Source organism: Lontra canadensis, unplaced genomic scaffold (assembly GCF_010015895.1).
Source record: "Lontra canadensis isolate GAN:19392208 unplaced genomic scaffold, GSC_riverotter_1.0 scaffold164, whole genome shotgun sequence".
Taxonomy (NCBI): Eukaryota; Metazoa; Chordata; class Mammalia; order Carnivora; family Mustelidae; genus Lontra; species Lontra canadensis.
In genome coordinates this window covers 1,601,477-1,626,165 of record NW_022631158.1, presented here as the reverse complement: position 1 = coordinate 1,626,165, position 24,689 = coordinate 1,601,477, and the positions used below count along the sequence as shown (strand labels likewise).

Here is a 24,689-nt window from a genome sequence, read left to right as displayed (position 1 = left end):
ACGAAATATGTGTTGGTTGACTATTACTGATACGGTTATTAACAATGGCGGGCTCTTAGTCATGTTTTGGGGGCATCAGAAGTTACATGTGGATTTTCACCCGCATGGGGTGGTCGGTGCCCCTAATTCCCATGTTGCTCAAGGGCCAACTGTATGGTACTTGAAAGACATGTTACACAGTAGCTAGTTCCGTGGCTCTGAGTCGGAAATGTGTGACCTCCCCCATTACGCAGTGCGGGAAGGAGGCAGGAGGATCTCTTGAGTCCCATGGTCTTGGGGCAGGTCTGAGTTTAGTGACGAATTATGGTCCCCTCCGATTGCAGCCTTTACCACGAAGGGTACGTCTACTTAGAGCACTGTGTTTGGGATGCCACAGATCTGGAATGGAAGACCTTCCTTCCTCCAGGAAAGCTGCTTACTGCTCGGCCCCATAGTCCCGTGCTCTTTACGGCCCCTCCTGCTTGCTGACGGGCTGTAAACCATTAGGAGCACGTCTCTTCCGTCCATAATGCCTCCCCCAGAAGCATTTATTGACTGCAGTGGGGTCTTCGCTTGTAATGAGGCACCCTGAAACACCAGGGTAGAGCGGTTGGTTGGTGTGTGTGTGTGTTTTTTACGAGCACCTCGCATCCATGTTCGGGAGCTTTCTTTCCATTTACCTCAGGTTTATCTCCCCCTTCCCCCACCCCTGCCCCCGCCGGAGCCGCCCCACGTGACCTGACGACAGGCCCGTGACTGTGCAGGGCCGACCTGTTTACTCCGAGGACTTAGATGGCGCTGGGTTGTGCTGCCTTTGATGTCTCGTCCACCCCCTGCCTTCTGGTTTCAGCAACGCTTTCAAGATGGCATTGACCTTCTCTGCGTGTGCTGCCAGCCCCGTTCCCTCTGCGCCTGCCTTTCTTTCCTCCCTCATTCTTTCCACCGTTCCCTACCCTCGGGGAGATTTATCTTTTGTATCTTCTGGCAGCGGCTGCCTTGGGCCCGTCCCTGGGGCTCGGAGCCAGGTGGGGCCTCGGCTCCCATTCCGCCTGCCTTGCTCTGCCTTGTGTGGTTTCTTTGGCTCCTGGAGAGGGTTTCCTGGGAGAGATCCTGTTCCCTTGGAGGCACCCTTCTCCCCCAGCAGCCATCCCACAAGGGGAAGGGCTTGGAATCCTTGGGAAGAATAGAACTTCCTGAAAAGAAAGCTCTGACCATCTGGACAGTGAGCAGCGGGCGGGGTGATGTTTACCACGCACCTGTGTCATCTGCTCCCTTGCCTCCCCGCTCCTCCAGCCCCGGCGACTGCAGCCCGACCCTCTGTTTCTCCTTGGTTTTAGCATCCTCCTCCATTCAACAGGCATTTCTCTCATCCCTACCCCCTCAACCCCCACCCCGCCCCGAGGTGCCAGGCTCGATTCTGGGGATAAACTGTGAACAGCAGGACAGGTCCTCAGGGGCGAGGAGCTGGCCTTCAAAGTTGGGGTTGCAGTACAAACCCGTGAGATACACCGGATCATCTGGGAGTGTGTCCGTGAAGCATTGAAGGGGGGGTCAGGGGGTTGGGGGGGCTGCGGGTGGAAGCAACCAGCCCGTGGCAGGGGTGGGGGGGATCAGGGTGATAGCACCCAGCTTCAGAGCCCCAGGCCTGGAGCCCCGGCACCCGCCTTCCCAGCTCTGTGCCTCAGTTTATCTGTCAGTGCCTGCCTCTGAGGGCAGTTCTGATAAATGATTTATACGAGTAAAACCCTTAAATCAGTGCCCAGAAAGTAGTGATGCTGTTTAAATTTAAGCAAGTTTCCAGGGCAGTTTTGAGGCCCCACAGTGACCATTTCTAGCATTCCCAACTGAACCGATAAGCTCCTGTTCTTTTTTGAAACCATTTTATTACCATATCTTTGACACGTGACAAGTTCTGCATTGACCCAGCGACGCCTTTCCGTTGAGCCCCTGATGCCGGGCTGTGCCCGGGAAACCGGCCTTCCACAGGTCCCACCCCTTATGCTCCCCGGGGCCACCCGGCTCGGCCAGTCCTGCTGCTTGTGTCCAGCTTCCGCCCTGTGGCCAGTGTCCTCCCCCTGGCCAAGATGAACCTTCACCTTCTTCCTCCTGAGCACCAGGCCACCAGTGCCGTCTCTCCCAAGTGGTCACCTGGGTCTTCTGCTAATGCTGACCTCTTGTCCACTGCAGACAGATAAGGTCAAGCCATTCTCATCGTCAAAACAAACCCACGCCAGCCGGCCTTGCCCCCGCATCTCCCCTGCCTTAGCTCTTTCTCTCGTGGTTCAGCTTCTTGCCAGATTTATCTGCACTCATACAGCTTCTTCCTTGTCGCCCCATCCTGGCTGCTAGCCCTTCAACTCAGACGATGCAGTGTCTGGTCCCTGCCAGCCCTTCCTGGGACCATCGGTCAAGGTCACCGAGGGCCCCTAGCTAGCAAACCAAACCAGCCTTTCTGGACTTTCTGGGCTCAACCTTTCTTTTTTTATCTGCCACTTGCTTTCCAGCATCCTTTATGTTTCTCCTGGGCTCTGTCCCTGCTGCTTTCTCCTGACTTCCCATGTGTTCGACTGGTGTTTATTTCCAGACCAGACCTTTTTCCTGAACTCTCCAACAGCTGATGGGTATCTCCACTTGGCTCTTGAAGAGAGACCTTGTGATTCTAGTAGGTCTGAAGTTCCGTCTTACCCACAGCCCTGCTCTTCCTGAAACTGCCCTAAAGGCCACCGGTCCCTACCAGCTCACCTAAATCAGAAATTTCAAAACTCATTTTACCTATATCCCTCTCTCCCTTCCTCCATCTCTCCGTATTCCCACCCCTCTTTCTCCCCCCACCACAGTTAGTCTGTTACCCTGTCCTGTAATTTCTGCCCCCTGAAAACCTTTTATATCTGTTCTCCTGCGCTACCGCGACCCCCTTCACGTAAACCCTCCTGTGTCTCCCCTGGAGTGTTGCTTTCTATGTTGTCCCTTCTAGATCTGCCCTCCACATCATCTCTAGGGGGAAATTTGAAAGGATGAAAACCCTTCAGTATTACTCACCTGCTTTCAGTCCTTCCAGATAAAATCCCGACTCTTCCCCGTTGGGTCCTGCCGTACAGAGCCATTGGCAGTCAATACCTCTGTATCTTTGCCCCCCGCTTGGACACCTCTGCATGGGCTTCTCTAGCACCGCCACCACCGCCCCGGCCCCCCTGGCTCCGACTCTGCACTCAGGAGAGCTCCAAGGGGACACAGCCTCCTGCTGCCACCTTGGTGTCTGTCTGTTTCCTCCATCAGGCTGGGGAAGCCTTGAAAATACACCTCTTTGCTCACTTATTCTGATGCCCAGTGCCTTTCTGTTCTATACAGGGGTTTTACACATACTTACTGAAGTAAATGAAATCAGCATATGTTCTGTAGTTCCTAGTTATAATTCATTGCATCAAGTAGAAGTAGTTTAAAGAAGCAGTTCAGAAAGCAACATTACCCTCCCCTGCCCCCCCCCCCGCCAAGTACAGTCTTACTTTTCCCTCTTACATGTGGGAATCCAGAGTGCCCAATCTTGTAAGTGTCCCAGTTTTGCTAGAAGGTTTTGCATAGCGTTTCTTGTCCTTTAAGCTTCCTGATGCTGGGAGAGTTGCAAATACGAGATATCCCCCCCTACTTGTCTGTCAGGACCTAAGGAAGACCACTGGCTGTGGGTCCACCCTCTCGATTTGCTTTATCTGGTATGCTAACAGGCGCGGCATCCAGAACATTCTGTCTACCCCCAGCTTTACCCTCCTGGTTCTAACAGGTCTATTACCATCCTGGCCTCCACCCGTCAGCCATTATCCAAGCTCAGGACTTCAGATGTGATCGTCAGAGAGCCCAGGCAGTGGCAGGAAATCCCTCAGTAAGCGGGTCCCGTGGCTTGGGACCCCCTTCCCCAGGCTTGGTGTGGGAACCCCACTAGTACAAACAGAATGACTGAGAAGTCTGTGAGTCCCTCAGAAGCAGAGTGAGAACCCAGGAGAGTTTCTGATCACTCCAGGCTTCTGGCTGGGCATTTCCACACAGTTTGCACCCTTGGTACTGGGGATTCCAGGAATGGGGAGCTGGTGGGGGCTGGGGAGGGGCAGCCTTCTTCTGTAGCCCACTCCCCTGTTTTGCTGTCCTGTCATGACACTAGTTCCTTTGTTAGTGTTTACTGAATACCTTCCCCATGCCTGATCCCAGGTGCTAAGTGTGCCGACAGATGGATACGTGGTGCCGTGGGACTGAGCCTCTCCTCGGGACTAGGGGGAATCGTTTCTGCTCAAAACACGGGCATTTCACCCTGTTCATGTGCACACTGGCACAGAGAACCAAGCCCATCCACCTGCTGAGAAATGACCACAGGTTCTCCGCCAGCCCTCCAGCTCACGGGCTAGCCCTCTCAACCGTCAGGAAGGTCACTTCTGGCGCAGGGGTGTGGAGGGATGCAGCTTGCTCTGGATTCCTGCCCGCTGGCTCACAGGGGAGCAGAGCTGCTTTGCCAGGCCATGGTCTGCGGCTGTGTCCCAGGTCCCGGAGCAGCCGGGAGGGAAACCAAGCACCCCATTGGCATTCTGAATACCAGACTTGCTTCCCCAGATGACTCACATGGGTTTGCGGAGGAAGACCTGCTAGAATGGTTTGTTCTAGGGGCACCTGGCTGGCTCGCTTGGTAGAGAACCGACTTTTGATCTTGGGGTGGTGTTCAAGACCCATGTCGGGTATAGAGATTACGTAGATAAATATTAAAAAGACAAAAAAACAAAACCAAACCAAACCCATTTGTTCTACAAGGCAGGCCCTCTGATGACCGAGGCCTGGCTGCTCAGGGAGGAGCTGGCTCTCCATATTTCCTACTGACGCTAACCTCTTCCATTTTTCGCGTGGTGCTTGGTCCCTGAAATCTTTTAAGAAATCTTATTTGTGTACAGTAGCAGTGAGCCTAATTCCAAATGTAGAGAAAGAAAAATGCTTCCAGGAATGGCCCAGGAATGGCCAGGTTTTTATAGAATCAAGAACTAGGAACAGGGACTGAAGGAAAAGAAATAGCAGGACTTTCACACATATGTGGCGCACAGCCGCTGTCTTCAGTGGGGAGGTGAACAGTAGAGTGTGGACAGACTGGAGAAGGCTTGAAACCCGGCCACCCCCTCTATCCCCCCAACTGCTGCCTCCTGAAGGCCCCTTGCCTGACTTCTGCGCTTGGTTACAAGGTCAAAGTCTAGCTCCACTCAGAGGAGTTGGAGGGCTGTTCCTGTCTCAGACGGGGCCTCAGGTCTCCTCACCCTCATTCTTCTGTCATATACCCCTCCTTGTCCATCTAACTCAGCCTCTGATTTTGCCATTGGAGCTGGGGCACTGGGAGTGGGGTCCGTTACCCCTGGTCTGACAGCCCACTAGGGGCATGGCCAGGGAGCTCCCCATGGCTCTGGAGTCTTTCCCTGGGTGGATTCCACTCCTGAGCTCAGAGGAGGTCGAGGTGACGGTCACCCCCTCTCTTGTCGAGACCCCGCACCCCGACCATATCGACCTTATGCCAACCGGGCAAAGCAGTCATGTCCAACCTCAAGGAAACATCATTTTTGCTTCTGGCCTCTGAAAAGATTAAATGGGAACATCTGGCTGGGCTGGGAATGAATGTGATGTGCTAGGAAGGGAGGAGGACCGTGTTCTTTGAGGAGGACTGTGTTCTTGGCGGCGTCCTGCCCTGCCCTTCCCTCTGTCATCCCGCAGGCCGCCAGCTCCCTGGAGCCGAGAGGGCCTCCTCGGCCACCGCAGAGGAGACAGACATTGACGCAGTGGAGGTCCCGCTCCCGGGGAATGACATCCTGGAATTCAGCCGAGGTGTGACTGACCTTGACGCAGTGGGGAAGGAAGGAGGCTCCCACCAGGACCCAAAGGTAGGTGGGAGGCGACCCATCACACAGTCTGCGTGCACACGACCTCCTGGAGCAGCACAGACAGCGGCCTTGGCCACTGTCAGAGTCATGTCCTCGCCCGTGCAGGGTCAGCTTCAGAGTGAGGGGCGGGGGGTGGGGCACCAGAGCAGCTTCCCTATCCTGTGAGAGCGGCCCAGTGTGCCGACGCTGGGCCCCACTGTGTGTCAGGACACCGCAGGGTTATGCCTGATGAACGTCACCCTCCAGAGGCCCCGCAGTGCTCCCTGATGGTGCTCCTTGGAGGTCCTGCCCTCTGTGACTCCTTGTCGCCACTCAGTGCCTGTGCAGAGCTAATCCTCACGCACCACAACCGATCTCCGAGGCTCAGCTGCCAGGGCAGAGTGGGCCCGGGCTCCCTCTGCCTGCAGCTAGCGACTGCTGGGGCACTCCCATGCATGGGGGCTGAGGCTGGCACTTGGTCCCTTGGGGGTTAGAAACCCAGGCATCATCAGCTCCAACCTCCCGTCTTCCGGCTGAGATGACTGGGCTCCCAGGGAGTTCTTAATAGAATCCAGACCGGTACTGAGAACTTGAGAGCACATTCCAACCTGAAGACACAATGGAAAAGCCGGGAGGAGGAGGTTGAGAAGTGGGCCTCCACTTTGACTCCCTGCGACCTGGCTGCCTCCCCTTCTTGTCGGGTGTCTGTCAGCCTTTTCTGGTGCAGGTCGGTGGGTGGCTCATCGGGAGAAGCCCGTCTCTAGTATGGAGGGCGGTACAGTCCCCAGTCATCTGCCTGACATTATCTTGGCATCATGGATCTGCCTCAAACCGCAAGAGCCGTCTGTCAGTGGGTGCCTCCCTCCCACATGCCTGAAGAAGGACCAGCAGCAGAGCTCGCAGACACAAGCCGTCTCTCCCTGCGCTGGTCCACATAAGCTGTCTTAGTGACACTTCCCACCTGCTGGGAGGGACACCGAGGGGGAGGGCACAGAAACCATGTCCAGCCTGCAGAGACGGTCTGTCCAGACCAGTGGCTCTCCCTGCGAGGCAGGGCCGGCTGGAGTGGCCCCCCTCACACAGCCTCATGGCCCAGCGGGCAGCCCTGGATGAGAGAGCCCCCTTCCCGGTCTCATGACAGGGTGGTGGGTAACCAGGTTCCCTAGAGATCGGCCCCTCAAGGTCCAGGCACCTGAGCCAGTATACTCATCGTCTGCCCCCGTCACGCTGGATCAGTTACAGAGGGTCCAGGCAGGGTTTCCTGCCCGATGGCCCCAGCCCAGGGCCCTATCCACATTTCCACTGGGGACACAGCATTTCACCCCAGCCGCGTCCGTGCCCTGTGGCAAAGAGTGGCCACTGCCCGGGCTCATGCGCATCTTGTTTTCTCCTCCAGGTTTCACCCCACCCCCCGGAGCCCATGCTGGCGGCCTCGCCCAGGATGCTCCTTCCCTCTTGCTCTGCAAAACCCCCAGGCTTGGGCCCAGGGACACCACTGTCCTCCCACCACCAGATGCAGCTCCTCCAGCAGCTCCTCCAGCAGCAGCAGCAGCAGACGCAAGTGGCTGTGGCCCAGGTTCTCCTCCACCTCCTCCCTACCTCTCAGGCTCCACTCTCATGGGCTTGACGCACCTTCCCTAGCAAGGGGAAAGGGGCAGGTTTAAAACCTAGGGAGCCAGAAGGGATCGCTCACGCTGTTGGATCATCGCTTATTAGGGAAGGGGGGAGGGGGGATGCAGTCGAACTGGAAGGAAACGCTGTGGTTTCCCGTGTATCCCCTGCTCTGAGTTGGGCTTGGCTGGCTTGGCTGGACATTGTTGGGTAAGGACTTGAGCTCACCAAGGAGCAGGGTGCACCCAATTCCACCCTCCCCTTCCTGCCTCATTTCCTGGTGTTTGGGGTGGGCAGGGGTGCCTCTGGAGTCAGGACAGGTGTGACTTTGTGCAACTGGTCTTGAAAGAGCTTAAAGTACAGCTTTGTGCAAAGACCACCCTGGCATCCTCCCCACCTTGTTCCCACAGGTCCCCACCCTCCATCACGTGGGTCCCCACCCTCCATCAACACTCTGCTGCTTCCAGGCAGGACGTGACAGTGTCCTGGCCTTGGCATTTGCTATAACAGGATCCAGCTCATATGACCATAGCTGCCATATTTGAGCCACAGGAAGACTGGCTTTGATCTTAGGAGGAAAGTGCTGTTTGAGCCCCAGAGGCTTGTCCCGCTGCTGCCTTCTTGAGGAGGGGGCAGCCGGTGTCTCTTGCTGCCTCTGGCAGCGATCCCTTCTGCTTGCTTTCCACGGAGGGCGTTATCGTCCCCGTCTTCCTTGGTCCTTGTGCATCTGAGGTTCATCTTCGCTGTGACCCATCAGGGAACAATGAGGACAGGATCGCTCCTACCGTTCATAGGCTAAATTCTGAGACCGAGGGACAGGTCAGGACCTGGGGGAGTAGAAGAGGACGGCAAGGAGGAAGAGGAGGACAGTGAAGCCTCCAGGACTGGGGGTTGGGGAGCGATCTAAGAAGGCAGCTCCATGTACTGGCCTCCTCGATGTGTGGGACTAGGCTGACCTGAAAGGTTTTCTGTGTTCTGGAACGGCCGGGAGCATTCTCCTCCAGGGAGCATTTACTGATCCCATCGATTCTCCTGCCTACTCTTCTCGAGACCCTTGGGTGGAGCGGTCGCCCAGACAGAGCTGTCCTTTCCCATATGTGCACCTTGAGAAGTTGCCAGCAACCTGCCCAGAGCCCGATCTGCTGTGACTTAGTTCTGAGAAGACCTTCCAACACGGTCTCACACAGAACGGGCCTGGGGCCCAAGGCTCACCAGAAGCCTTTGCAGGTTGGAGAGCATAGAATCAGTGGGGCATGGCTCTGAAATGATGTGAGCCTTTTAAAAAATTCTGACTGTGAAACAAAAGGACGTGGAGTGCTAATGCTAGGAGCGTTAGCAGGTGTTTCCAGAACAGCAAGAAAAAGGAAGGACTGCCGTTAATGGCCTCTCACACATGGGGGGAACATCACTGCTCTTTGTCAGGTAACAGAATTCATCTCGTCTCCTTAATGGTGATGTGGTAGTCCTGAGAGTCCCCTCCTCCCTAGGGTGCCAGGTGACAGGAGCACAAAGCCTGAGTGCCCCAGCACAGGGCCATTCCATGACTCACATCATCCCTGAAAGTTTCCCCTTGAATACAAATCCATTCTCCAACCATAATTCTTTTCTCTTTTGTCATATCAATTGCCAAGTAATTATTATTTATCTAAGAAAGGGCTTGATGCATATTCATGATGGATATTATCAGAGTCATTTGAATTTGAAGTCACTGCTAAATACTGAAGAGAAACGGTGTGCAGGTCTGTAATCTACACGACAAGAAGATTGTCGTGGTCGTCTATGCAAGCGTTCTGTCTGCAAAGCCACAAGACCTGGAATTTATTATGGCTTTGCCGCTGTTGGCATGAAACCCTAAGACGGGTTCTCTGGTACCAAATGGGGCCTCTGTCTTGGTGGGACAGCCCTGCCCTATGTCGATGGTCTCTCTCCTCGAAGACAATGAGTCTCGGTGCTTGCGGTTCACTTGTGGTGTAGCCCTTCTCCGTTCCGGTGTCTTCCACAGGCTGGGAGCCCTGAGCCTCTGACTCGTAGTCTGTGGGTGGCAGTTGGTGGCACCCTCGTTGACACCCGGTTCAGGCAGAGACATGACTGAAGGCCAGCGTAGCATGTCCATCCTGGGGAGGGGACGGGTAGGGTCTGGGACTTGCAGGATCTTTAGCTGGACAGGACTTCAAGGTCAGAGATGGCTTCTTGAACACACACCTCTCCCACTCTCTGGCCTCCCCAGGAGTAGGCTCTGGGCAGACTCGCCGTTGGCGTCTTTCTCTGCTGCCTGGAAACGCAGCAGTGGTAGGGTCGTATCCGAGGCTTCTGGCTCCTGTGTCCCCCGGCACACTCAGCCCTAAGCCTTTCTTCTGTTACGAGTTTCTCTGTATGTCCTCCTTCTCTCATTCTCTTTGTAGCACTGGATCCAAGGGCTTCCTGTTCACGTTCATGTCTCTGGGTAACAACAATCATAGAGGAGACAGAGGTAGATTAATAGGTCTTCTTGACATCCTTTGTGCATTTAAAACAGATCTGCTCTGGCACACTTGGTTTCTCCGTGTGGTGAGATTGATCTCAGTGTCCAGCATGAGGTCAGCTTTTAATCGTCTTGTCAAACTCTATTGCCACCAGACTGCAAGGTTTCTGTCATCTTCATTAAACTGCCAGTAGTCCCAGAATTCCCGTGGGCAGCGCTATGAGCTCAGCACTGCAGGTAGGATTGCATTTTCCTTTCCTCTGGGAACATCCGAGTCCTCCTGGGTAGAGCTAAGGATACAGAGTATCTTGCAAACAGGTGCACTCTTGGGGTCCTTTCTTGCATTGTTTATGCACCACCCCCCATTTACTGTCCTAGGCTATTCCCATTTGCTCTTATCCTGGGACCGGGCTTAGATCTCTCTCCTTCAAGGTGTTCTGATTTGGTCTAAGACCTTGAGATCTCTCCCAGACTCTCCCTAAATTGGTTCAGAGCTGGTCTAGAGGAACCTTCCCTGCCTTACGGGTATGGAGGAGATGGTGCTGCCCAGCCACTCAAACATTTCTAGCTCAGATTTCAGCATGTAAATAGTGAATACCCAAGCCCCCTTGACCGCTTTCTCGACCCAGCATGAGGCTTGCCTGGCTGCCCTGGCTTCCTGTTTCGAGTTGGGCCAGAAGTTCAAGGGTGTGAATGACCGTACAGACAAGCCTTGAACCCGAGCTGGGGCATAGCCAGCACCTGCATGGCCTTGTGCTGGGCCCGTCGAGGTCCAGAACTGGTCTGGGCACTGCGGCTGACCGGCAGGGGTGACGGGGGCCGGATTCCTTCCCAGCGTGCCACTGCGGGCTCGGCCTGTGCGTGCACTACTGCTGTTTAGAACTTCCTCCCTACCTGCTGCTACTCGCGCTTATTCTGAAACCCGTGATGGTTTCCTTGTGCTTCGCGATCGTGTGCGCTCTAGTTCGTTAGACAAACAGCACTGAACATACTCCCGCACCCCATCTCCAGGCCCTAGACTTCGCTCTTGTCCGCGTGGCTTCTCCTCGTCACCAGCACCCTGGGGGCCGCGCCTTGTGCATGCCGAGACAGCGCCGCCTGCCTCTGCTTGTGTGTCTGGTGGGGGGTGGGGGGGCAAATTGCTCTGGTTCTCTCCACGCCGTTTCCATGTGCCTGCTCCCTAACTTCAGCCTGGCCCTGCCCCTACTTCTCACGGAGGAGCTGGAGTCCAGGCAAGTAGGCTGGAGAGCGAGCGGGCGGCGGTCTGGTGTCGCCGGGTGGGCTGAGGGTGGGCGTCAGAGCCGGAGGGTGCAGGGCTGAGCCCCTCCTCCCCCACTCCGGCAATGGCCTTCCCGCTGACCTCGTCGGTGAGCGGAATAGCCCTTGCCCAAGACCCCTGTAGCCCTGGAAAGCAGAAGCGAACTCGTACCTTTTCTGAAATGAGTACGGCCTACTTTTTTGCAAAAGGTGTTTCATTCTTTGAAAGAACAGCATGCCGGACACGAATCACGGTCCTGTCTGGCAGGGCAGCGGGGCGTGGTGTCTGCGCTTGCTTCAGGATTGCGGAAGGGAGCCCACAGAGCCGGAGCAGGCGGCCCCAGCCAAAGCTGAAAATAACGCCGCCTTATTTCCGCGCTTCCAAGGCCAGACCCACGTGGGCAAAACCCGGGGACGAACACATCGTCTCCAGTTTAAAAGCAGCCCAGGCCGTTCTGTCTCTGCCTGGCCCGGCTGGGGTTCCCAGGGGCATGGAGAGCTGCTGGAGCCTCGTGCCTGCTCCCACCTCGGGCGGCCGCAGAAGCCAGCAGGCTCGTTCGCGCTGGCTGTACGCAGCAGCGTGTGCCTCCGCACTCCTGGGGTTGGAAAACACCTGAAATGTTCTAGCTCTGCACTTGCGAAGCAAAAATTCTGATGGAATCTGCACAAGGAGCACGCCGACCCGGGGGGCATTTTCTCATGGCTCTTAGTGCCAGACGGAAACGTTCGACTCAAGGGCCGGCTTTTCTGTTTGGACGGCGCCCTGCCCTGGGGAACTTGAGCACCTGCGAACGAAGGTCCCCATATTCTCCCGCACCCCTGCCCACCCCGGCTTCTGCAGGAGGGGATTCCCTTTGTGTCCCCAGTCACTAGGGGACACAAAGTGACACTAGGTGTCACTAGGGGATCTAGAGATTTTCTTCCCTGAGCCTTTGACGAGTGGCCCTGGTGCTGGAATCCTATGTTGCCTGGGCCTCTAGGCAGGCCCCTCCGTTGAGAGAGAAACTGAGGTCCAGGCAGAAGGGAATGACCTTCTGTGGCAGAGAGAGTCACCAGCGGTCTGGAACATTCCAGCTCCTGGTCTAGTGCTCTCAACTGGCTTGTCTGTTGGGATGTCCATGTGCAAGGGGCAAGGCTCCAAGTCCGTGGTGTGCGTGCCGGGAAGCCCCCTCCCGTAGGTGCCGGTTAGCAGGAGACGGAATTCTGTGCTTTTTCTGCTTATGCGCATTGAAAAATTCTGTTCCAAATTTCTGCCTAATGCTTCTGTTTCATTCCAAAGAAACTAGAAACTGGATAATGAACAACTCCACCTGCTCACTAGATCCCTTTCAATGATAGTCTTGATTGGAATCAGTCACATTACCAGATGGAAGGTGAAGGCTGGCCCTTCCTCAGGGGGACCCTTCCAGGAGCTTCCCACAGCAACTGTCCTGTTTCTCAGAACCAGGAAAATGCCCCGGGGCGGGGGTCTCAGGTGAAATATCTCCATGCCTCAGTTTCCAAAGAAGATAAAGGCTTAACAGCCGCTCACCATTTGATACCCAGATTAAAATGTTACTGTTGCTTCTTTCCCTCTTCTCATAACTCTCTAGATCTTTCCGTAGTTGATTCGGGGCAGCAAAGGAGGCTGATTTCTAAACTGAAACGTCAGTTGTGTCCGTAGCCTCACCTTGTGGAGGACAGACTCACTTTGCATTCCTTAGGCGTTCTACCCGGGGGCGAGACAGGCCCAGCCTTAGGAACCGCTAATGGAAAATGGCAACTAATCTCATTAGCGGCTCCCACTTAGAAGCAGAGGCAACTGCAAGGTCAGGTCCTCTAATCTGCCAGGAGGGAAGCTGCTGCCGCATCCAGCCGTGTGGTTCTCCAGGCTGGGCAGGTCCCTTGGCCAGACTACGGGTTGGATACAACCTGTTCCTCCCGGAGAAAATGCATCTCATCAGAGCCAACGGCTCTTTGGAAATCCAGAGCATTTGTTGTCTGAACCAGAATCGGCTCACCCTTCCTGCCCCTCTCCTGCCCCACCTGCCCCACCCCAGTCATCCTGCTTCTGACTTTGTCCACACCGTAGTTGTAGTCCAAGGAAGCCTCTTACCCGTAAGTTGCCTTGGTCTGAGCCAAATTCATTAGCTCCTTTTCTTCAGGGACCTTCTAAAACCCTCCATGAGACCCCCTTATCCACCACTTAGAGCAAGAATCTCATGTGCATGAACATGGCTGTTGCCTTGTGACTCAGTTTCTTCAAGCCAGGCTCCTGACACAATCACCCCCCCATCTCCCGCTGTGTTTTCTCTCTATACCTTGTTAAGCACCGAGAACAGACCCCCGACCCAGGGTCCCGAGCAGACTGGGTGCACCATTGCCAGCTGCTCCCCTGTGAGAGGAGAGTGGATGGAGGTCCCCCTCTTCCCACAGGATCCCCCTCTTCTGTGAGCCGCTGGCTTCCACCCTTCCAGGTTCGTGGGAGGAGGCCCTCCTGTGAACCAGTCAGCAGATGTTTGACCGCTAGCAGGTGTAAAGCACCTGGAAATGAAGAGGGATGGACAGTCAGGGAAAGAAAGTGGCCCCCCAGAGGCGAGAGTGCAGAGTTTATTATGACCCCTACACTAGGGAAGGGCATCTGTGGGGCTTCCTGCTTCCTATTCCATGTGGGCCCCAGGAAGGGGAGAGGAAAGGCCACTTCGGGGTTGCTGTGACTCTCTTCTTAGCTACTGGGCCCGTATATCCATTTCTGTTTTTCCCTTTTAAAATACACGAGGAGAAGAAGTTCCTTCCCTCCACATGGCAGGAACGCGTTCACCGTCAAGACACTCTCCTGGCAGGGCTTGGGGGTCAGAGGCTGGGGCTCGGCTTATGCGTACCTCTTGCTCTGGGTGCTGGGCCCTGAGGGGTCTGTGAGTGACCCACCATGGCCCTCACTGGGGACATTCAGAGAGACCCCTGGTCCAGCAACCCAGCTTCTTAGGGCTGCTTCTCTGAATTCCAAGCCCAGGTCCCCACTCCACCACGGAAGGGCTTCTTTGTGCTGAGTCGAACATGGCAGGTGTCTCTGGTCCCCGGGGAACCCCGGTGACTCCTGGGTGCATTCATGGCCCTCTCCTCTCTGTCCCGTCCTCTCCGTCTTCTCCGCCTCCCGTCTGCAGGTTCACTTGCTGAAGGACCAGCTGGCTGCCGAAGCGGCCGCGCGGCTGGAGGCACAGGCCCGCGTGCACCAGCTCCTGCTGCAGAATAAGGACCTGCTGCAGCACATCTCTCTGCTGGTCAAGCAGGTGCAGGAGCTGGAGCTGAAGCTGTCGGGACAGAACGCCAGTAAGTGGAGGCCCCGCCCAGCCTCTCTTCCCTCCGTGGGGGCTCTGGAAAACGCCTCTTCTTCTCCCTGAAGCTCTTGGTGGCGTTTTCTTAGGCCCCTGCCCTGCCCTGGTATTCTAGCGGAAGACAGAGGCGGCTCCATTTGTCCTGTCCGTACAGTTCATGGAACAGCGAAAGAGCAGAGTCAGAGAGGAGCTTGGCTCCTTCTAGCCCAGGCTTGACCTTGAACGTCCCTGGGAGTCCCTGCCACATGTTCATCCAGGCTCCTCTCGAAAGGGGCTCAGACACTCCACGTCCTAATAAGGCAGTCTGTTTCTTTCTTCGTGGGCTTTTCCAATGGAAACAGGCTGAGCACCTGTCGGGTGTCATGCTGCCTGGGGGCTCCGTGGGAGACCTCACACTGTACGCGAGCTTACCCTCCCCCGCGCTGTAGAGTTTACAACTCTAGCCTCGAACATGCTAGTAGCAGGTGTCTGCTCTGCGCATAGAAAAGAACTGGCCAGATAGCATGGCTGGTTCTGGGCAGAGGTTGCCTGGCGCCCGGCCTGAGATGCTTGGCCGCCTCCGGGCTGGCCTGGGAGGTTCAAGAAGGCAGCACATTGCCAGGCCTCCCTCGTGCTGACCCGTGGCCTGGTATGTGCTGGTCACAGAGCCACTGGCCATCTACCGTGCCAGAGGCTGTGATAGAATTTCACGGACAGGATGTCGTCTAACCCCCAGAGTCGCAGATGTTATGCCCATTTCGTACATGAGAGAGTCGCAAACAGGTGAAGGCAGCTCAAGGTTCCAGAACCAGCAAGGTGTGGGGCCAAGATTCAAACCTGGGTCTGACGGCAAAACGAATGTGTCTCTTGTGAGACCAGTAATTCCTCAGCCTGTCCCCTATAGCTTTTTTAAAAAATGAATATTCCCAAGTCCAGCCCATTGAGGTCATGATCAGTAGGTCTGGGCAGGGCCGGGACTCTTGCTTTAAGCGGCATGAAGGTACAGATTGGGAACAGCCCCTGCATTTTGCCGCTGGAAGCCTCTCTGGGCTTCCGTCTCTGCTTACAGAGACCCTGCTCTGGCTCTCTCGGTTTGTACCCAGCTTGTGTCCCCCCACACACACACCCCCGCTCCTGGCTGCCTTGCTAACCCGGGCTGCTGTGCTCTTGTCCCCCCTCCAGTGGGCTCCCAGGACAGCTTGCTGGAGATCACCTTCCGCTCCGGAGGTCTGCCGGTGCTCTGCGACCCCACCACCCCGCAGCCAGAGGACCTGCCCTCACCGCCCCCGGGCGCGGGCCTGGCCGAGCTGGCCCATCCCGCCGGCAGCCCCCTAGGTAGGCGTGACTGCCTGGTGAAGCTGGAGTGCTTCCGCTTTTTGCCGCCGCCTGCGGGCCCGCTGCTGGGGGGCCTGGAGCTCCTCAAGTTCCGCGAGTCGGGCATCGCCTCGGAGTACGAGTCCAACACGGACGAGAGCGAGGAGCGTGACTCGTGGTCCCAGGAGGAGCTGCCGCGTCTGCTCAACGTCCTGCAGAGGCAGGAGCTGGGCGACAGCCTGGACGATGAGATCGCCGTGTAGGGCGGGCCGCGGCGCGGGGCTGGGCCGGGTGCAGGGCCGGAGGGGCGCGGGGCCGGGCGCACCGCCGAGGATGCCCGCGTGGTGGAGGGCGGTGAGTGCCGGGAGGACGAGCGACTTTGGCTCCAGCCAGGGGCCCCAGAGAGCCTGTGGTTTCAGGAAAGAATTACGACTCTGCTTTGGAGGGTCCGATGGGGGAGAACTGGGACTCCCAGAGGCGAGTGGGCCCCTCTCTCCCACTTGTGACTTGGGAGGGGAGGGCAGGGCCTTCCAGAGCTGGTGGCTTCGGGAGAGGGTCCCTCGTACGGATCGCCAGGCTGCCCGAGGACCTGCCATGTGCGGGCTGTTTCATCAGGCTCCTCCGCTCTGTCCCATCCGGGGTGGCCCGGGGAGCCCCCTTCCGCCCCATCTCTCGATCCCACGGCAAAGGGAAGCCATCAGGTGCCAGCTCAGGTCCTGTGTGTCTGGATATCCAGGATGTTACCGGTTGCCTAACCCTCCCCTGACTTTCTGGAAGGAATTCCTTCTCTAGGCCGTTGTGGGGATGACAGAGGTTGAATGCCCCGGTGGTAAGGGACGGGGTGGAGCTGCCAGCACAATCATGGAATTGGGATGTTTCATGTCGGGTAAGCTCTGGGATGACTTGAACCTGGACGTTTGCTCAAGCTGGATGTGAGGTGTTACTTCCGAGGGAGACTGGGAGTTGGACATCGTTCAGGCCCTTGCGGTGCAAGCCCTGGGGGAGGGCAGCCCCTTTGGGGCCCCAGATGATGTTGGTCCAATTCCTCAGTGTGGGAGGCCCCCTCCCCGCCCCGTCCTGCCTGCAAGCCCAGCTCCTCCGCGTGGAGGCTGCCTCCTTCTCCCTTCCGTGTCTTGCCTCAGGGTCCATGTCGGCCAAGGCTTGTACAGCATCCTCCCCTCGGAGAAAGCCCCCAAGCCCCCGGCCTTACCTCTCAACCCATCCCCTCCACTGGGCATTAGTGGTCAGCGTTTACTGCAGGGAAAAAACCAAACGCGAGCTGGTAGCTGAGACTGTTTCTTTCCACTCTTCAGAATCACTGCCACTTTGGTCAGGGACCACAGCCCTGTCCCCCCTTGACCCGTCTTGGACCATCCAGGCCTTGTCTAGAGAATGCCATCTCGGCCGGCTAGCCAACCATGGCAGGGAGGCCATGCTCCCTTTGTGACAGTCAGGCCACGAGTGGCTGTTAGCAGATTTAAAGCTGCCTCGAGAGAGAGCCGAGCCATCGCTAGGGTCTTGTGTGTGGGGAAGTAAGTCTTCAACCCGGATGAACAACAGACCCAGACAGCAGTATTCTGTGAGGATTCGGTGGTAAGGATGGGGTTGCCCAAAACACAGTGTTTTTCAACCCCGACCTTGCTTTATAATTTATAGATATAAAGTGTAGCCCTTTTTCTTAAATAGCTGGGTTTCTTCTACACTAGAAAGTCCAAAGGAAAGGAAATACACGTAGCTTTATGGTGGCCTTCCTGGGCACACCAGGGTATTGGCAGAAAGAGGATGGTGTGTGGACGGATGTGTGCGCGCACGTGTGTACAGATAGGCTTGTATACCCGCGTGAGGGAAGGTGAGTACGTGTGTGTGGGTGTGTGAGAAGTGACCGGAGAGAAGAGAGTGTGGATCTTCAGGGCGTTTGGACGACAGCAGAGTTGTGTTGTTTTTCCTAACAGTGTATTTATTTGGAGAGGGGTGGTTCTGTTTATTTCGCTGTCTTTTCGAATTAGCCGTTGGATGGAATAGGTCCAGATACACAAGGAAGAAGCAGGAAGGTGAGAGCCCCAGACTGAAGGAGGTGTTGGGAATCCGGTGTGCCTGAGCCGGCTTCCTAGACCTTCCCCTGGGTGCGGCCTCTCTGAGCGGCTTCTCTGGAGTGTTCGGGACTGTGGAAGGTCTGGCTTCTCGGGCAGCTGCGTGTAAGCAGGAGCCCAGCGTGAAGCCACTGGATTTGTGGAATGTGGCAGGAGAGGGAGGGCTGGGGTGGGGAAGGGCGAGGTGGGTGGGGAGTAGTTTCGGAAGGGTTTAGAGAAGCTTGCAGAGGGAAAGAAGAAAGGGAATTTAGGAGAGAGTAGGGATTTGAAGAGGCTGTTTGTACCGCTGGCTCCGGACCCATCCCGGACCCTTGCCCTCGGATGCTCCGCGGTGGTTTCCAGCTGCCTCAGCCCCAGCCTCCCCGCAGAGGGGGTCTCCCCTGGAGCGCTGGTTTGCGTGTCTGCACCGTCCCCAGTGTGCCTGGGGTGTGGCGACGGGAGACAGGATGGAACTAGGGGCCTTGACGGGTCACCAGCCACCGGGCAGAACAGAGAACAGTGCAGACCTGATTTCCCAGCGACGTCACCCTCTCCTCCCTCCTTGCTTCTTGCTTCGCTCACTCAGCCGCTGCCTTCCTCCTTTTTCAACTTTCTGCTCTGCCCTGTAGACAGGACAAGTGGACACGGGGGGCGCCTACCCTATTGGTGCCTGCCTCAGCCCCCTCCCAGGGGCCGGCAGAGTCCTGGGCACGTGAGGCTCTCCCAGGTGCAGAGCCAGCAAAGAATTTCTCTGCACAGAACAGACTGCGTGTTGGGATGAAAATGATACTCCTGTCCCTGCTTCTACCAACGCTCTCTGTGAAGTCCCTCCGTAGCTTTCCTTCTCCCCAAGGCTCCTGTTCAGCACTTGTGTTCCTTTGATTTCCTCTTCGCCTGACCGCCTCCTCTCACCCCCCCAACCCCGAGCCCTCTGCTTCCTGAAACTCTTGTCATTAACTCTGTCGGTTCAACTCTCTGGGACAAGATTCTGTTCATGTAAAGTGCACTTACTCCCTGGATGTTGTCACTAGTCTAGTGGCTTTTGCTAAATAAACCTTTCTTATTTCTAAAAGCTTTTCCATGGTCTTTTCTTGCTGCTTCTATCTGCTCCCTGACTTGCCCTCACTTCCACCCCACTTCCCAAGCCAGCGGCCATCAGCTCTGCGAGCCACTGTTCTGAGAGGCGGTGGTGGTCAGAAAACGGGGGAGGAAGGTGGTGGCTTCAGGTGCGATTTAGCTAGACCAGCCTTGCTCATCAGGAGGCTGTGCCGTGGTTTTCCAGGGACAGTGTGGCTTCCCCGGGGGGACATTCGGTGGTGTCTGGAGACAGTTTCGGTTTGACCGAACTGGGGGAAGGATGCGTTTGATAATTAGTGGGTAGAAGCCAGGGACATTGCTAAACATCCTACACACACAGGAGAACCCCCCCACCCCCCAAGAGAGAATCATCCGGCCCCAAATGTCAGTAGTCCCGAGGTTCAGAGGCTCTGGGCTCCTGCCTGCTTCCAGACTCTCCCAAGCCTGGGTCTTTTCACGCTGCAGAGTGAGTGCTTGAAAATTTTGAGGGCTTGAAAAAGTATGACATCGTAGATATTTCCAGCTATAACTAAGATCATCTAGATCATAAAATTTCTTGGACTCCCTGACTAAATGTCTGAACTACGCAGTAGGTACGATTCCGAACGGCCCCGTTCCTGAAATGCCCATCCCGGAGTCAAAACGGGCTCGTCCCCACACCTGGCCGCAGGCATGGTGGTGCCCTTGTCGCTCGGCTCGGCAGAGGGGTGCTGGCTCACGGGAACTTGGCCTTCCTGCCAGGAGGCATCACGAAAGGGAGGAAGGCTAGCGAGGGAAGATCATCAGAGAGATAGAAGCTGCAGGATTTCGAAACCCGACATCATGGAAACCAGTTTACTTTGGCCAGGACGTTTAGCCCCCTCGAAGGCAGGGGCCCTGCTGGCCTGGTACTTTGTCAGGCGCAGCCAACTCTGCAGGAAGGCTGAGAGGATCTGATCAACCCTTTGCCCCTTTTCTGAGTGAGGGAACTGAGCCTCATTTTTCTCATCTGTAAAATGGGGACGAAACAGACCACGTAAAGCGGTAATGACGAGTAAATGAGCTGGCATTTTCCGAGCATCGAGCAAAGCGCCTGGCAGGGGCTCAGGGCACCACAGAGCTTACCTGCTAGTTGATTGGGGTGGGGGAGGTGTGCCCATGTGGTCTGTGCCTTTGTGGGCTGTGTGCATTTCCTGCGTGCTGAAACTTCCCTCGGAACTCTGAACTGAGAAAGTCCCTGAGGTTCCCAATGATGCTGGTAAATGTGTGAGAGGCAGAGAGCGCCTAACCTCACACGACACTCCAGCCCCTGCCAGGCAGTCGGCACGTGCTGTGACCCCCCTGCTCGGACCCCGGCTGCAGGATGGCTTGCTGTCTTTAACGGGCTCCGTGCCTGGGACACATATACCCTGCAAGAGGGAATGGGGGTTGGGCAGGTGGTGTGAGGCCAGACAAGAGCCGAGTCATCCTGATTCCCCCACAGACTGAAGGAAGGCCACGAGGCCCCCATGTGAGCCCATCCTCTTGCTCCCTTCTCAAGGGCCCCACCAAGGGGATCCACGTGTGCGGGATTGCACGGAAGGGGAGGTCTTCAGGGGCGTAGGTGACTTTTGCATTTTGGGAAACAGGAAATCAGAGTGAGGACCCCTCTGCTACCCTCCCCTGAGAGGTCCTGGGGGTGACGTCAGGGCTCCCCAGAGAGACCACCCACCCTAGAGTGGGCAGGCTGGGGGTTTGGAGCCCACAGTACAAGTACCCTCTTGGACTCTGGCTGGGATGGTAGCAGGTGGGGAGAGAGCGAGTGGGGAAGGGTCCCGCCACGTGGGACGTGATGGGATTCGAGCCCAGCCTCTCACAAAAGAACCATGACCGGCATTTTAGCAGGACAGGGATAAGCAGAAGCAGGCCTGCTGAAGCAGAAAGCAGAGGCCTCACTGTGGGGTCACTGGAAGGGCAAGGGGCAATCTTCCACCCCAACCTGTTGGCCAACTGGGGGCTGGGGGAAGGCCGAGGTAAAGGGAGGCTTGGTGTTGGGGGCCCCGGAAAAGGAGATGCCCCACAGCGGTGAGAGGGCCCCCTTGGGGCATTAGGGAGGTGAAATGAGAGGTAAATAAGGCCTAAAAATAAGACCATTGAGCATTCAGCTCTCTTTTCTTTTTTAAAACCACGTAATGGGTAAGATAGATGTCCTCCCTGCATCCCTGGTGTTCAGCCACGTTTCTGGGTCAGAGCTGGTAGTGAGGCCGCCTCGGAAATGGGTTGTCCGTCGGGGCTGCCCGCTGCTGCGCTCCTCGGTGACGGGAAGCCGCGTTTTCACACGTGTCCCTGCCTGTTTGCCATGACGCAGCTCAGCCAGGTACGGATGCCCCCCAGGTCAGAAGCAAGTCTGCTGTGCTTCAGCAAGCGTGCCTCTTCCAAGTGAAGGGTTGTGGGGCACGTGGTGGGGGTGCACCCGGCCCCACGTGCCTCTTTCCTGCCTTATGCAGGGGGCCGTGTGGTCCTCCCTGTTCCTCCCCTCGGGAGATCTAACAGCCAAGAAGCTTTCAGAGCGCACAGAGGTGCTGTGAGGCGGAGGGGCGAGCCTCCCTGTGCCCGCAGTAAAGGGCGTTCACTCTCCTCCCCTCCGGCCGAGCTGTCCCGCAGGGGAACCACTGGGGGACCCGCCAGTAAGCCAGCGTCTTCGAGGAGCGATCTCATGCTTGCGCTGCCCCAGAATCACCTAGAAGGTAGCTGAGAGCCCAATGGCCAGGCTCCCTCCCGCCCCCACCGAGTTTCTGATTCAGAGAATCTGAGATTTCATTTCTAGCAGATTCTTAGGGGATGCTGACGCTGCTGATCTGGGCACCTCACTTTGCAAAGTGCCCCAGAGAGGCTCTTCTCAAACTTGAGGAGGAGAGGGGAAGGGAAGGCGGGAGGGGCGGCGCGGGGGACCTGCTGTTGCTCAGCAACCGTTCGCCAAAGGGGGCATGGGATGGGGACCGGAAGGACCACAGGTGATCCCGGTGACCCGGGACTTGGCAGAAGGCTGTGACTCACTTGGCTTTATTGACATCTCTCTGGAGGCACGAACGGGCTTCCTTCCCGCTTTACCTGAGGCGCCCACTAACGGGACAGCTGCCACCGCCAGCCCCCACCCCCAACCAGGCTACTTAAAGGCCTGGCAGTTGCCTGAGGAGAGCCGGTCCCCAGGCCGGGCCGTCTGCTCCTTGCCCCAGAGGGTTTTGAGCTTGCGGTAGTACACCCTGCAGCTGAAGCCCTCCCTGAAGCCCCCCTTGATGTGGCTCTTGAGGGAGTGCAGAGTGGGGTACATGCGGCAGCAGGCCGCACACTTGTAGCCGCTCTGCTGGGCCGGGTGCCACCTGGAGGCCGTGAGAATGTCCTGGGACGTGATGTAGTCCGTGGAGGCCAGGCCATGCCTAGACGTCTTGCTGGCCTCTCGGGGGCAGGTGTTCTCTGGGGAGGAAGAGGACGAGCAGATGCTCTCAGCCAGGTCCTCGGGAAGGCAGCTGTCCCCCCTGCCCTCGTCCCGCTGCACCTCCAGGAAGCTGTAGGCCTCCAGGTGGCTCTCCTGGTCTGTGCAGACAAAGTAGCTGTAAGGGGAGAACCAGGGCCGGTAGATGGTGCAGTTCCGCCTCAGCTGCTCCCCGTTCTGGGGGTCCCTCAAAATGCAGTCTGTGGAGGAAAGGGTCGGGTTTGAGCACAAGGCCCCAGGGGGCCGGGGTGCGGGGGCCGGGAGAAGCAGAAAGGCAAGAGGCCATGAGTCAGGTGTGGTCCAAGGGTCTCCCCCTGCGCCCCCTCGACTGCAGTTCTGAGAGTAAGCAGGAGTCGGGGTGGCGAGAGCCGCCCAAGACCCTCCTTCCTCCACTCCCACCAGCGGCAGTTGGGTGTCGGGGGTAGAGACCACTTGCATTCACTAAGCCTTGGCCTTGGCCAGGTGCTTCTACCCCGACGGACACCTCGCCTCCCCTTCCTCTAAGGGCGGGCAGGTGGCTCAGTGGCTCCCCAGAGCCCCTTTCCCACACCCCGTGGCCACGGCCATTGTCCCAGCCTCCCTGTCTGCCTGCCCGCAACAGCCCACCCCAGGCGGAAGCTGCAGTTTCACCCCCAGCTCGGGAGACCGGCCTGTGGGGGCCTGTGGGGGCCTGCGGGGGCCTGCGGAAGGGAGGACCAGGAAGGCGAGGACAGGGCGGGGGGAAGCACCCTTCCTGTAGGGGAGCAGCCCTGCCCCTCCCGCTTCTCACAGGGGCCTGCCCAAGGCAGAGAAGGTCTCACCTGGAGAGAACCCCAGGTTCTGCACCCCGAGCCGGAACGCACTGCTGTGGTACAGGGCTGGCAGGGCCTGAGCTGGGCTGGACGCCTCGGAGGGTAGCGCAGTCTTTGCAATGTCTGGGTTAGGGAAGAAACGCTCTGGTGAGCTGCGCGAGGCTGGGAGTCCTCTTCTTGGTGACCAACCCCCCAAGACGTACCTAGAGGCTCTACCTTGGTACTTTATGACATTGCAAAGCTGAAGACAAACAGCGCCCTCTTTTGCACCCAGAGAAGCAGAACTATTCTGGGTGGCGTCCTGGGGAAATCCAAATGGGGCATTTTCATGGAGATCTGGGAAAGATTCTCTCCACAGGAGAATTTTAGATACAGACCAGATGACCGCTTTCTGCCCTGCCCATCTTTCTCTTGACCTTCCTGCAGCTTGGTTTGTGTGTGTACTTGTGTGTGTGTGTGTGTGTGTGTCTGTCTGTCTGTCTGTCCGTCTGTTCCAGCCTCAAAGCTTCCTCTGGGATCCAGGGGAGGGAGTCTGGTCACAGATCACATAGCTATATTACATAAAGCTATGTGGTTTCTCCAACTGAAAGCATTTCCCGCCCACAGCCCAGGAGTGTTCAGGTGGACTCTGGCCGTGTGAACACGCTGATGGCTGCTAACACTTGGTAAAAAGCCAGCCTGCCTCCACTCCCAGAGTGGAACCAGAGCTCAGTCTGGGAAGCCACTGTGTAAGGGTCCTCTGGACAGGCACATGGGTGTTTAGGAGAGCTGGCTGTCCTCCTCCAGCTGTAACGGGCACACCTCTCCAGAAACCACCCGGAAGCCTGTTACCCATGCAGGTTCCTATTCAGCAGGTCTGGGGGCAGTCTGAGCTCCTGCATTGCTAACAAGCTCCCAGGTGAGGCCCACAGGGAAGCCCGCAGACCACACTGGGAACAGCGGGTCCTTAGACAGTCCATCTCAATTCCCTGCTGTGCTCCTCTGGCACCCTGCCTCCTAGGTTGCTACTGATGGGGTGGGAAGCCTGTCTCTTCTCCGGCTTATCCCAGCAGGGCTTCAGCAAGTCCCTGCCCTACAGAGACAGTCACCTGAGATTCTAGAGGGAAAGAAAAACTGGACAACAAATGTATTCCCCCATCCTTCCCTTGCCAGAAATGAATAAACATCAGGAACTACTTACCATGAATGCAGCATTTTGAAAAATTATTTTCTCCCCATGTGTAATTCGACTTTCTCACTAAATCGTAGTCCTGTAACATGATCTGGTAGAGTACTCAAAAGCTTCCAAAAAAACCACATTTGTGTGGCCCTAGTGGCACCAGAATTTACCTGGCAAGCTGGTGGCGTGTGAGGACATAATGTCAGGAAAAGTGCTCAGGGCTGAGGAAGAGATTCGAGGTCCAGAAATGCTGAGGAGTGAGAAGTTCTCCATGTTCGGACTACCGTCGGGTATGGAGATCACACATCTGCTCCCCGGAGGCTGGTTGGGTTGTCCAGACGATGAACATTCTCA

The 24,689-nt window shown here is 56.8% G+C and overlaps 2 protein-coding genes across 8 annotated transcripts in view; one reads left to right on the top strand and one right to left on the bottom strand.

Annotated features, from left to right (window-relative positions):
• The window catches only part of NOS1AP (nitric oxide synthase 1 adaptor protein), a 260,575-nt gene that overhangs the window by 229,327 nt on the left and 6,559 nt on the right, over positions 1 to 24,689 (top strand). For 4 of the 7 annotated variants that reach the window (XM_032845453.1, XM_032845449.1, XM_032845450.1 and 1 more), the window contains 5 exons: positions 5,707 to 5,873; positions 7,249 to 7,428; positions 11,115 to 11,156; positions 14,325 to 14,490; positions 15,657 to 15,809. In XM_032845453.1, coding sequence (XP_032701344.1) covers positions 5,707 to 5,873; positions 7,249 to 7,428; positions 11,115 to 11,156; positions 14,325 to 14,490; positions 15,657 to 15,809 — 708 coding nt within the window. Of the gene's footprint in view, positions 1 to 5,706; positions 5,874 to 7,248; positions 7,429 to 11,114; positions 11,157 to 14,324; positions 14,491 to 15,656; positions 16,853 to 24,689 lie in introns of those variants that run through there. The other 3 variants (XM_032845457.1, XM_032845452.1, XM_032845455.1) reach the window with 3 other exon arrangements.
• SPATA46 (spermatogenesis associated 46) lies at positions 21,954 to 24,680 on the bottom strand. The gene is made up of 3 exons (XM_032845458.1): positions 24,506 to 24,680; positions 23,186 to 23,299; positions 21,954 to 22,585 (listed from the first exon to the last, which is right to left on the bottom strand). Exons 1-3 carry the CDS (start codon positions 24,606 to 24,608, stop codon positions 22,059 to 22,061), a joined length of 744 nt encoding a protein of 247 aa, XP_032701349.1. The 5' UTR covers positions 24,609 to 24,680; the 3' UTR covers positions 21,954 to 22,058.